This window comes from Physeter macrocephalus, chromosome 11 (genome assembly GCF_002837175.3).
Source record: "Physeter macrocephalus isolate SW-GA chromosome 11, ASM283717v5, whole genome shotgun sequence".
Lineage (NCBI taxonomy): Eukaryota > Metazoa > Chordata > Mammalia > Artiodactyla > Physeteridae > Physeter > Physeter macrocephalus.
In genome coordinates, this window is record NC_041224.1 from 172,506,769 (window position 1) to 172,519,312 (window position 12,544).

General features: G+C 46.1%; 1 protein-coding gene across 1 annotated transcript in view; it reads right to left on the reverse strand.

Moving 5' to 3' along the window:
- Window positions 1-330: 330 nt before the first annotated feature.
- The window catches only part of LOC102987530 (serpin A9), a 26,321-nt gene continuing 14,107 nt past the window's right edge, over window positions 331-12,544 (reverse strand). The window contains 6 exon segments of the mRNA XM_055088502.1: window positions 331-446; window positions 449-530; window positions 1,985-2,076; window positions 2,079-2,131; window positions 4,077-4,324; window positions 4,327-4,379. Coding sequence (XP_054944477.1) covers window positions 331-446; window positions 449-530; window positions 1,985-2,076; window positions 2,079-2,131; window positions 4,077-4,324; window positions 4,327-4,379 — 644 coding nt within the window.

Genomic DNA, 12,544 nt, shown 5'->3' on the forward strand with positions numbered 1-12,544 from the left:
ACGTATTATTGTAATTCTGCAATAAAGGTGACTGACCTATATGTCACCCTTCCCGGGGGCTCCGAGGACTGGAAATACACCAACCCAGAATTGTTCCATGAAGCTAGTCACCTGGGAGAATTTGTGGAAAAGAAACTGGAGGTCGATGGGCTTTGGCTTGTGACCGGGATCTCTGCCGCCTTTGATGACTGAGTTGAAGGCGGCTCTGCCAGGGTCAGGTGGAACCTTACGGCAGAAGGCGGCACGCTTCCACATCAGGGGCGTCAGGCAGCGTGGATGGTCATTTTCTGTGCATGTCAGCGTGTCTTCAGATGACAGGGCTTTTTCCACCTAGAACTTAGCGGGGTTCCCATATTTCCCAAGGAAGAGCATGGTCTGTGTGCCTTTGTTTATAATCAGCAGCATGAAGGACCTATTGAAACAGATGGTGGAGTAAGAAGGGCCATGGACTGGACTATAAGTTTGGGGGTGGTGGCTGCTGCAGCCTGGGTCCCCTCCTCTCTGACGTCCAGCACAGCCTCGTGAGCCACCTGCCAAGGGAAAAATAAACATCAGCGGTTCGCATGCAGACACCTTTATTTACTGAGTTTTGGTGTTTCGCCTAGGAACAGGGACACCCCCTTGAGAGGCTCCAAGCTGATACCTGGCATTAGGTTTGCTCAACTAACTACAGCTGTTGTGGTTACTGGTCACTTGGCCCTTAAGCATGGAGTTAAATGAGTCCCCCACTTACTGTTGCACGACTTATTTGGGTGCCGTGTGCTTCGATTTTCATTTCCATTAAAGGATGATCATAACTGCATGCCTCCCACAAGTTTATCCAGTGAGTTAAAGATCCTACAAAGCAAGTGCTCGTGAACTTGCTAGCAGTTGTAATTGCTACAATTGTTGCACAGGAGACCTAGCTTAGGGATTACTAAATGGTGGATCCCTGCTTGGTCTTCTAGGGAAGAAATTAATGTACTCCCAAACTGCAGGGGGCTGGAGAACTCCTGACAATTACAATCATTGTTTTTCTTTTTCTTTTTTTAAATTTTAACTTTAATCACTGTTTTTCATATGTGCAGAAAAGCATCTCATGGGAAAGGTTCATTATGGTCATCACATTCCAGTGGGACGTCTCTGCATTCTTTCCCTGAACACCAGTGACAAAGATCCCCTTCTGTGGCCCAGGACCCCTCTGACCATTATAATCTGTTATAAAAATAAATTTTTAGGTTGGGGATCAGAAACTCATATGTGGACAGGGGCAGGTAACCCCCATGAGATGATGAGATGTCTTATAAGAGCAGGGGGCACCTGGGGAACCTGGAGGGCTCCCTTGGGCTGACTGTTTGGGCTCACTGTTGCCATGGGGGAATTGGGCTTGGCACATAGTAAATGCTCAATAAAGAGAATCAGAATCTAAAATTTTAGATCCAGTATGTTACATTTTAGAAGTCAGCTCCCTTTCCTCCCTTCCTCCCTCCTTCCCTCCTTCTTTTCTTTCCTTCCTTCCTCCCTCCCTCCCTCTCTTTTTTTCTTTTTCTTCCTCCCTTTCTTCTTCCTTTCTTTTGACTGCAGACCAAACACAACACATCTACAGGGTACTCATGGCCTATGAGCAGCCACTTTATGACCTCGGTGTGAGCACCTAGGCTTTAGGGAGGTGAGGTCAAACGCCAGGGGACAGCTACTCATCTGCAGTGGGTTTGAGGCAGCAGAGCTGCCTGCCAAGTAGAGGTCTGATTCTCAGAGCACTGTAGGTGGACCTTAGGAACATTTATTTGAGGAAGGATAAAAGATGCCTGTGTATCAGTGGTATGACGGCCGTAAAGCCACAGGCCTGGCAGCCGTGAAATCCAGCCCTCTTGTTACAGAGAAGTCACTTTGCCTCTTGGGGCCTCTGGTTGCTAATCAATGAGATGAGGGCGCTCCACAAGCCAGTCTCTACAGGCCCTTCCGACTCACGCTTTCATGCAAATATGCTAATCAACCAACTCACTTTGGAAATTTGAAGGAAGTCTTTCTTTGTGATTCCAGAAAAATCAGCATTTTTGTCAAGGGCATCCCAGATGCCCATCTTTGGGAGGATATTTCCAGGTTATAGGAGGAGGAAATGGAAAATTTTGGAATGAACACCTCTAAGCACCTGTGTAAAAGAAGAAAGAACAAGATGTGATCACGAGCCCATGGTGACCATTCTAGGTGACATTCAGGAGACTCCGCTCTTCCTCCAGGCACTGGTTGCTGCTAGAGGGATCAATACATCCCAGACCACCAACCCAGCTTGCTCTGGAAGTAAGCCTCCTGGATGAGCAAGTCCAGCTTTGGAGATATATGAGATGAAAAATGGGCCCCCTAATGAAGTAGGGGGCAGAGCTGAGAAGGGGGACAAGAAAAGGTGACCATAGCAGAGGCCCAGGGGTGGCACTGGGCAGCGATGGAAGTGTGTCTACCATCCCTGGCCCAGAGTGCGCCTCTCACCACCCTTCCTGAGACAAACCCTGCTAACCCCTGAGAGCAGCAAAGTTCAGTAGAACTTTCTGCAAAGTTAGAAATATTCTCTACCTGTGCTGTTCAATACGGTAGTCACTAGTCAGCCCCATGTGGCTATTAAGCAACTTAAACGTGGATAGTGCCAAGAAGTAAATTTAAATTTTTATTTAATTTTAAGTAATTTAAATTTAGATTATAACATGTGGCTGGTGGCTCCTATATTGAACAGCATAGGCCTAGAGTTTGGTACGCTTTTTTCTTTCTCTGCGATGGTTTTTTCTGAACCAAGAGTGAATAGCTCACGTTTATTGAGCATTTATTATGTGCCAGGCATTGTCCCAGACACATTCATCAACAGTATCTCCATTTTAAAGATGGTAAGTCTTAGTTTTAGCTCTTTTCCCAAGGCCATGTACTTAGACACAGAAGTGAAAGCACAAAAGTGTTGGATGAACACTTAAATCCCTCACTGGGGGACTTCTTGGGACATCTAGCACAATGGACAGCTCTCTCGCCCCTGTTACTGTCTCCTGCACTGGCCCGGCCATCTCCATCTCCTTTCTGCTCTGTCTGCTGCTCTTTAGAGACCCCTCCCCAACCCCAGTCTCCGTGCTGCCTCCTGTTTCTCTATCCATCCCCGGTTGCAGTCTAGGAAAGAAGGAAACTCTGAAACATCCTACAGTGTCCCTTGATCCCCACTTTGCCTTTGTGAGTGCTGTTTCCTTTACCAAAATGCCCTTCCCAAGCCCCTATGTCCTCTCCATACCTGTGGCTCAAATGTGCCACCTCACTGAGGCCTTCCCTCAATCCCGGAGTCAGCTGTGATCTCTCTTGGCTCAGAAGCGCCTCAGGACTCTGCCCACCCATTGACCTTTGTCTTTCTTGAATTACAGTTGTCCCTAAAACTATCTTTTCTCTCCTCCTAGACTATGAGCTCCTGGGAATGATGCTAAAGATGCCAAGAAAATATTGCTAAGAGACTGTGCATAAGACTTTGACATGCCTTTTTATCTTATGATTAACATCCTTTTGATACTCTCCATAATAACTACAGAACTAATAAGAATGTTACTACTGACTAACATTTACTGGACACTTACCATCCCTCAGACTTTCTTCTAAGCACTCTAACAGTAGTAACTTATTCTATCCTTTCAACAACCTGTGAGTTTGATAATGTTATTATCCTCATTTTATAGGTGAATAACAATGTTTGGTGTGTGTGTGTGTGTTTATGCAATAATTCGACAGAATTCAATATCGAAATGGCTGATAGCGTGAGCTCTGCTAGCACAGAATAGCTACCGTGACATAATACTTTTGCAGTGATCTATTAGCTACATGACCCGGGGCAATTCACTTCTCCTTTTGGAGCCTCTATTTGCTTATCTGTGAATGGGGGTGGTAACGCTTCTCATCTGTCAGGTATTCGTGACGTTCAAGGGAGAACACGTCTGCAGTCCCAAGCTCACTGTCCAGCATGTAGTTGGAGCTCAATTTGCAGGAGTGATTATTCAACAGCTGTTATCGTGACCTTTTCCTCATCCTTGGGGGTGCACCACCACCTGCCTCAGGCCACAGCAAACTGGCATACGTACCACCTCTTCTGGAGTGAGCGGCTCCACTTCCTCAGTCTCCCGGCTCACAAGGCGTGTTCCAGCTGCCTCATCTTGCCCTCACCAGGGAGGACAGAGAAGGCCACCGTGTCTCCGCTGTAGTCCATCTGCAGCACAGAGTAGTTCAGCTCTGGATCCACCCCAAAAGCAATTTGTTCCACCCGGTGCATCATTGGAACCTGTACAGTGGTCCCCTTGTTCACCAGGGATGGGAAGCTTTTACCTGTATATATGCAGGGTTAAAGGGCTTCTCCTACTTGGCCAGCACAAAGAGAAAAGAGACGTCTTTATGTCAAAGTACAATTAGTGAGGTGAAGACAGCAAGAATGGTGAAGTCAGGACCTCTGAAAACTCTTTCCTCCATAAAAACCATGAGGAAACTGCAACAATGGTCAGAATTAACTTTCTTAGAACTCTGGAAATTAACAAAATGCTTTCAGAAAATCAGGGAACAATTTATTAAAGAAAAACAACTAAATCTGGGTAAGAACAGTGAGCTTTGTGGTATTTTAACTTGCCCTACTTCCATTCTCCACTTCCCAGCTCTTTTGTAGCCTGAAAAAATAATGGCCTGAATTTGCAGTGAGATATAGCAGCCTGGCAGTCACTGAAGGGAAAAAAATAGGGCTGGAATCCTAGAACAAAGTGAGAGGACTGACACTAGCCCACTTCAATACTTACTGTAAAGCTACAGTAATCAAGACAGTGTGTTACTGATAAAAGAACAGACAAATAGATCAATGGAACAGAATAGGGAGCCCCCAACTTGACCCACATAAATACAGTCAACTGATCTTGGACAAAGGAGCAAAGGTGATACAATGGAGCAAAAAGTCTTTTCAACAAATGGTGCTGGAACAACAGACATTGATATGCAAAAAAAAAAAAAAAAAAATCTAGACACAGACACAGACCTTATACCCTTCATAAAAATTAACTTGAAAAGAATCACAGACTCAAATTTAAAATACGAAACTATAAAACACCTAGAAGATAATGTAGAAGAAAACCTAGATGATCTCAGATATGGCAATAACTTTTTAGATACAATACCAAAAGCATTATACATGAAAAAAATAATTGATAAGCTGAACTTCATTAAAATTAAAAACTTCTGCTCTGTGAAACACAATGACAAGGGAATGAGAAGACGAGCCAGACTGGGAGAAAATATTTGCAAAAGACACATCTGATAAACGACTGTTATCCAAAATATACAAAGAACGCCTAAAACTTAACAATAGGAAAACAAACCACTGGATTAAAAAAATGGGCCAAAGACCCTGACAGATACTGCAGCAGAGAAGATATACAGATGGCAAATAAACATATGAAAAGATGCTTCACATCATATGTCATCATGGAAATGCAAATTAAAGCAACAGTGAGATACCATTACACACCTATTCAAAGGGCCAAAATCTGGAACGCTGACAACTCCAAATGCTAGCTGGGATGTGGAGCTATGAACTCTAATATATTGCTGGTAGAAATGTAAAATGGTACAGCCACTTGGGGAGACAGTTTGGTGGATTCTTTCAAAAATAAATATACTCTTGCCGTATGATCCCACAACCATGTTCTTTGATATTTATTCAAAGGAATAAAAAATTATGTCCACACAAAAACCTGCACATGTGTTTTTATAGCATTTATTCATAATTGCCAAAACTTGGAAACAACAAAGTTGTCCTTTAGTAGGTGAATGGATGAAAAAACTATGGTACAAGCAGGCAATGGAATATTATTCAGAGATAAAAATAAATGAGCTATCAAGCCATGAAAAGACAAATAGGAACCTTAAATGCATATTACTAAGTGAAAGAAACCAATCTGAAAAGGCTACATAGAGTATGATTCCAACAGTATGATATTCTGGAAAAGCCAAAACTTTGGAGACAGTAAAAAGATCAGTGGTGGGAGGCAGAGCACAGAGGTTTTTAGGGCAGTGAAAACACTCTGTATGATACCATGATAATGGATACATATTATTATACATTTGTTCAAATCCATAGAATGTAAAACTCTAAGAGTGAAAATAAACTACGGACTTTGGGTGATTATGATGTGTAGGTTCATCAACTGTAACACACATACTTCTCTGGTGGGGGATGTTTGTAATGGAGGGGGCTCTGCATGTTGGGGGGTAGATGGGAAATCTGCACTTTCCCTCAATGTTTCTGTGAAACTAAAACTGCTCTTAAAAAATAAAGTCAACTTAAAAAGGCAATAAGGGCTTCCCTGGTGGCACGGTGGTTAAGAATCCGCCTGCCAATGCGGGGGACATGGGTTCCAGCCCTGGTCCGGGAAGATCCCACATGCCGCGGAGCAACTAAGCCTGTGCGCCACAGCTACCGAGCCTGCACTCTGGAGCCCGCGAGACACAACTACTGAGCCGGTGAGCCACAACTATGGAGCCTGCATGCTTAGGGCCCGTGCTCCACAATAAGAGAAGCCACTGCAATGAGAAGCCCCGCGCACTGCAATGAAGAGTAGCCCCTGCTTGCCGCAACTAGAGAAAGCCTCTGCGCAGCAATGAAGACCCAATGCAGCCAAAAAAAAAAAAAAAAAAAAAGACAATCAATAGAAATTTTCCTGAGGAAGTTCAGGCAAAGACTTTAAATCAGCTATTTTAAACATGTTCAAACAACTAAAAGAAATTATGTTTAAATAACTAAAGGAAAGTATGAGAATGACGTCTCACCCAATAAAGAGCATGAATAATAAGATAGAAATTATTTTTGTAAAGAAACAAATAGAAATCCTGGAGTTGGAAAGCACAGTAACTGAAATAAAAAAATTCTCTAGAGGACTTCCCTGGTGGTCCAGTGGCTAAGACTCTGCGCTCCCAGTGCAGGGGACCCGGGTTCAATCCCTGGTCAGGCAACTAGGTCCTGCAGGCCGCAGCTAAAGATCCCACGTGCCGCAACTAAGACCCAGTGCAGCCAAATAAATAAATATTTTTTAAAAATTCTCTAGAGAAGCTCAATGGCAGATTAGACTAGGCAGAAGGGAAAAAAACCCCAAAAACTGGTGAACCAGAAGATAGGGCAACTGAGATTATATAGTCAGAGGAACAGAGAGAAAAAGAATGAAGACAAATGAATAGAGCCTCAGAGACCTGTGACAGTCTATAACGCATACCAATATAGACATAATGGGATCCCAAAAAGAGAAGAGAGGAAAAAAGGGAGAAAGATTATGGGAAGAAATAATGTCCAAAAACTTTTGAAATTTGATGAAAAACATTCATGTACAACATTCAAAAATCTCAACAGTATCCGAATAGTATAAACTTAGAGATCCACAACCTAGACACATCATAATCAAACTGTCAAAAGCAAAGGCTAAAGAAAGAATCTTGAAAACAGCAAGAGAAAAGTGATTCATCATGTACAAGATATCCTCAGTAAGATTCACAGCTGACTTCTCATCAGAAACCAGGGAGGCTAGAAGGTAGTTGGCAAAACTACCCTTCAAAAGTTAAGGAGAGATCAGGACATTTTCCAATAATAAACAAAAACAGAGATTTTGTCACTAGCACACCTGCCCAATAAGAATACTAAAGTTCCTGCCCCCTCCATGGGCCTCATCCAGCAAGACTGGCACCAGGAAGATTTTAGACTAAGTGACCCGACAGCAGGTGGAAACTCCAGCAGTTTTGGAGTAAGTCAGGGTTGGGCTTGTATCAACTCTGACGTTCACCATGGGCAAGTTTTTTGTTTGTTTGCTTTGTTTTTTGTTTTGTTTTGTTTTGTTTTTCTGCGGTACGCGGGCCTCTCACTGTTGTGGCCTCTCCCGTTGCGGAGCACAGGCTCCGGACGCGCAGGCTCAGCGGCCATGGCTCACGGGCCCAGCCGCTCTGCGGCACGTGGGATCTTACCGGACCAGGGCACGAATCTGTGTCCCCTGCATCGGCAGGCGGGCTCTCAACCACTGCGCCACCAGGGAAGCCCCAATGGGCAAGTTTTTAACCTCTCTGGACTTCAGTTTTCTTTCTCTGCTCTGTGACATAGGGATAATTACCTGTACCCTGTAGAGTTGTTCAGAGGATCGAGAGCAATAGGGCTCTTGCCTATGTCAGGCCAGTCCCAACGTGATACCCACGTTCCCAACAGCCGCTTTGTTGAAACTAAATTTATGTAAATTGGATAACGCTTTATTGTACCAAATACGACTAAAATTAGAGGAAAGTACATGAAGAATCTTTTTGCTGAATGAATAATTCCTTTAGGAAACTGCAAATTTCTCTCCATTTCCATTTATTTGATTCATCAATTTTTTGTTTTGTAGCTTTGTGTCTGTTTGACTAGAGCTGAGTTTTCTCTCTAAGCTGGGCTCACATAGATCCACCCACCTACTGGACTCTTTATCCACTTGCTCCAAGCTGAGCCCCTAAGCCATCCCCACCCTGGGCCCGGTGGGCATAGATCAAAGCTGCTTCTCCTTCCTGGCTCTGGTGCTTTTGCATTCTTCACTTGGGAGCAGGGTGGAGAGACGGGCTTGTGGCTGGATATTTGCGACTGTGAGAGGGGGAGAGGCTGTAGGCCGGGCCCAGACGGAAGGGAGTTGCTGCCAGGTTCAGGGAAGAGGCACCAGGGAGCACCGGGCCATCCTACCAGGGGCCAGAGTCCCATCCTGGAGAGGTCTTGGTGGGGTGGGGCACCCGTTAACACCCTGTGCCTCCCCGGGAGCCCACATCCCCATCAGCAGACATGGCCTTGCTGGAGGACTTCAGACTCCATGCCCCCAGTCCTGCTGAGTGGGGATCTGGGCTGAGCAGGGGGCCCCCTCTGAGCTAAGAGCCTCTCAGGGGTGTTGGCTGCTCGGAGTCCCGGCCCCGTCAATGGCGCTGGCCTCCACGTGACCTTAGGCAAGTTGCTGCTTCTCTCTGGGCCTCAGGGAGGAGGCCTCAAAGGGCTCCTTACTTGACAGCCTGGGCTCCACGTCCACAGGCCTCAAGAGGCAGGTCTTTCTGCTCTTGGGGGAAAAGCTCCAGGAAAAAAAGCTCATTCTGTCGGCTCTTAAAATCCAACCTCCTGGGACTTCCCTGGCGGTCCAGGGGTTAAGACTTGGCGCTTCCACTGCAGGGGGTGTGGGTTCGATCCCTGGTCGGGGAACTAAGATCCCACCTGCCTCACAGTGCGGCCAAAAATAAAAATAAAAATCCAACCTCTTTCCCCACTTGTCCTCTCTCCTCCCAAACTCCTGTCCACCCGAGGCCACTCCTTCTCTCTCCCAGCCCCTCGAAGACCCTCGCCCCTCTCTCCGTGGGGACAACCGTGGCCTAGAGGTATGTGTGCGTCCTGCTGGGGGCTCTGCCTGACGGGGCGACAGGGACACTCCGTCCTCTCTGTGCTCGCCCCGTCTGGGGTCCTCCTTCCCAGACCCCACTGCCTTCATCTCACCCTCCACAGGCTCACACCCCCTCAGTCCCTCACAGTCTCCAGCCCCGGTCACTAACCACACTGCAGACAGCCTGAGCTTCCCCAGATGCAAATCTCGGGGATCACCCACCTGCTCAGATCCCTCCATGGCTCCCCACCCACCTGGGGAGGGATGCCCAGCTCCTGGCGTTCAAGATCTTTCTCCATTGGGCCCCAACTTACCTGCCCCCCAGCTTTAGCCTGGAGCGCACAGCTGGTCCTGTTTCCTGGACGGCTGGTCCCATTAACCTTAGTCCACGCACCCTCTCCTGTCTTCATTTGCCTCCTTATCTAGCTTGGCTGTCAAAGAGCTTCATGTCATTCCCCAGCCCTATGCTCCCCGGGGCCGCCGTGTCCGTGACACTCACTTTTGGTGGCTCCCCAAACCCGGCATGAGTCACCTCTCTGCTCTTGCTGTGCCAGTGCTGCGGGGAAGGAGGCTCAGCAAGGCAGGCTGGTCCACTGTGAGTTCCCAACCAGCCACCTCCGTTTGCCTGGCAACGGAGCTCTCATCAACGCACGCGCGCACAGACTTCGGGGAACGTCTCAACCTTTTCCTTTTCCTTGAGATGGACTCCTCACCCTGCCGCAAACGCGTGTACCCACGCATGCGTGCACACACATACACACACCAGACAACCTTGCCTCCTACCTCACCTTAAAGAGAGACCCTCAGAAAAGGAACTGCCTCCCCTCCCCCATCAGACATACCCCTGCTTTCCCCAGCACTCCTCCCCTCCCCCATTACTCCTAAGGTCCACCTCCCTCCCCAAACTCTAGAAACCTTCCTTTATCTCCATCGCAGGACCCTTCTACCTCTCTCTTCTGTGTTTAAACACTACTCAACTGGATCCTTGCCACTGGCTTTTAAAAATAATTCATTAATTATCTTTTATTGAAGTATAGTTACTTTACAGCTAAACTTGAGTTAGTTTCAGGTGTACAGCAAAGTGATTCAGTTATACATACATGTATATCTATGCTGTTTCACATTCTTTTCCCTTACAGGTTATTACAAGATACTGAGCATAGTTCCTGTGCTATACAGTAGGTCTTTGCTGGTTATCTATTTTATGTCTGATAGTGTGTATATGTTAATCCCAAACTCTTGATTTATCGCCCCCCCCCCTTCCCCTTTGGTACACATAAGTTTGTTTTTATTTATTTATAAATACGTTCAAGTCTTGTCCATTAAGACAAACCACCACCACCAACAACACACTCCCTTCTAGCTAGTGCTCTATCTCCATCCTCCCCACCACGGCCCAAATCTGAAAGAGCTGTGTATTCATGGCCTCACCTTCCACTCAGCCCCTGGCCCACTCTAGCCTGGCTTCTGGGTCCACAGAACCAGGACCAGGCCATGAACATATCTAAGTTCTCATCTTCCCTGACTTCCCAGGAGCCTCTGACACTGGAGACCACACTCAGCCCTTAAGCATTCCCTGCCCTCGGCTCTGGGACACCGCGTTCTCCTAGATGTATCCTATCTCTCTGCTCCTCCCCCTTGTCTCCTCTGCTGGCTCCTCTTCTCCCACTCCTCACGTGTTGGCGAGCCTGCCAGCATCTGTACTTGGCTGCGTTGCCCTCTTCCCTTTAATCTCTCCTTTCTCTCCAGCGGACCTCATCACGCCCACGGTTTCATTACTAAGAGATGCAAATCATTCATTACTTGCAAGCTCCAGCCCAGACCTTTCTTCTGAACTTCATGTATTTAACCACCTACCTGATTATCTCCTTCTGATGTCGCAAATGAACCTTAAGCTCAACGTGACCCAAATGGGACTGAGACTCTTTCCCAAGCACCATCTCCCAACCAAAGTTACAACCCAAACTTCCTTTCAATATCTCCTTCCACGGCCCCACCACTCACCTAGTTATTCAAACCTAGGACTCATCCTTGCACCTCCTTCTTCCTCACTCCTCTTGTCAACATATCACTTACGTAGTTTAAGTGTTCCAACGGCCTCCTATTTCCCAGAGTGGGCACTGATCTTTAATCCAACCCCCAGAGCCTGTGCTCTGCTGGCCCCGCTAACTTCATCACACATCTCAAAGCCAATGCTCAGACTGCTATGTCCAGCCATTCTGCCCATTTTCATGATCCTCACAGGTGATTCTTGTTGGACCCTGCTCCTAGAGTGTTACCCACACTCCCCTCAGTGACCTTCCCCCTAATTAATTCATATTCATTGTTTCGATCTTAGCTCATGTTGCTTCCTCAAGAAAGATCTCTTTGACTACCCAGATAAGAAAAATTCCTCCTATGAAATGTTTTCATAGCACCATCAACCTCTTAGTGAAGTACCTACCATTGTCATAATTTTGCTTTTATTTGTGTGGCTGAAAATTTAATGAATCAGGAAGTTGTCTATATTGTTCTCCCTGTACAGCACTGTTTGGCCAATAATAAGTGCTCAATAACTGAGATAAAATTAAATGAACAATTTATCTCTGAGGGGTGATACTGACTAGAAATGAGCAAAAGAGACTTTTTTAGGGCCTTAATTAGGATGATCATTCCACAGGTATATACGTATATAAAATTTGAATTGACTTACACTTCTGGCCAAGATAAGTCTGACATTGGACTTGCAGTTAGAAAACTGGACAAAATATATGAAACAATTGAGACACAAAAAATATGAAACAATTCAGACACTGAACAACAGGCAGAGAAGGGAAACAGATGAGGTAAGTCGTATAATTGTTTCAATTTTCTGCCTATTGGCACGTTCTGTACACAGGGAGGGGAGCCCAAGGAGAACATGGTAGGTTTGCTTCGAAGATGGGCATCAGAGTTTGGGAAAGCTGAAGAGGCTACAATTTGTGCAGCAAACATGTACATTAGCTTAAATCCGAAGCTAAGTGCTCAGCTCTGCATGCACAAAGTGAAATTCCACAAAGTTGGTCAAAAACAAAAACAAACAACCAAAAATCCCTGCTGTTAAGATGTAAGCAGGGGCTTCCCTGGTGGCGCAGTGGTTGCGCGTCCGCCTGCCGATGCAGGGGAACCGGGTTCGC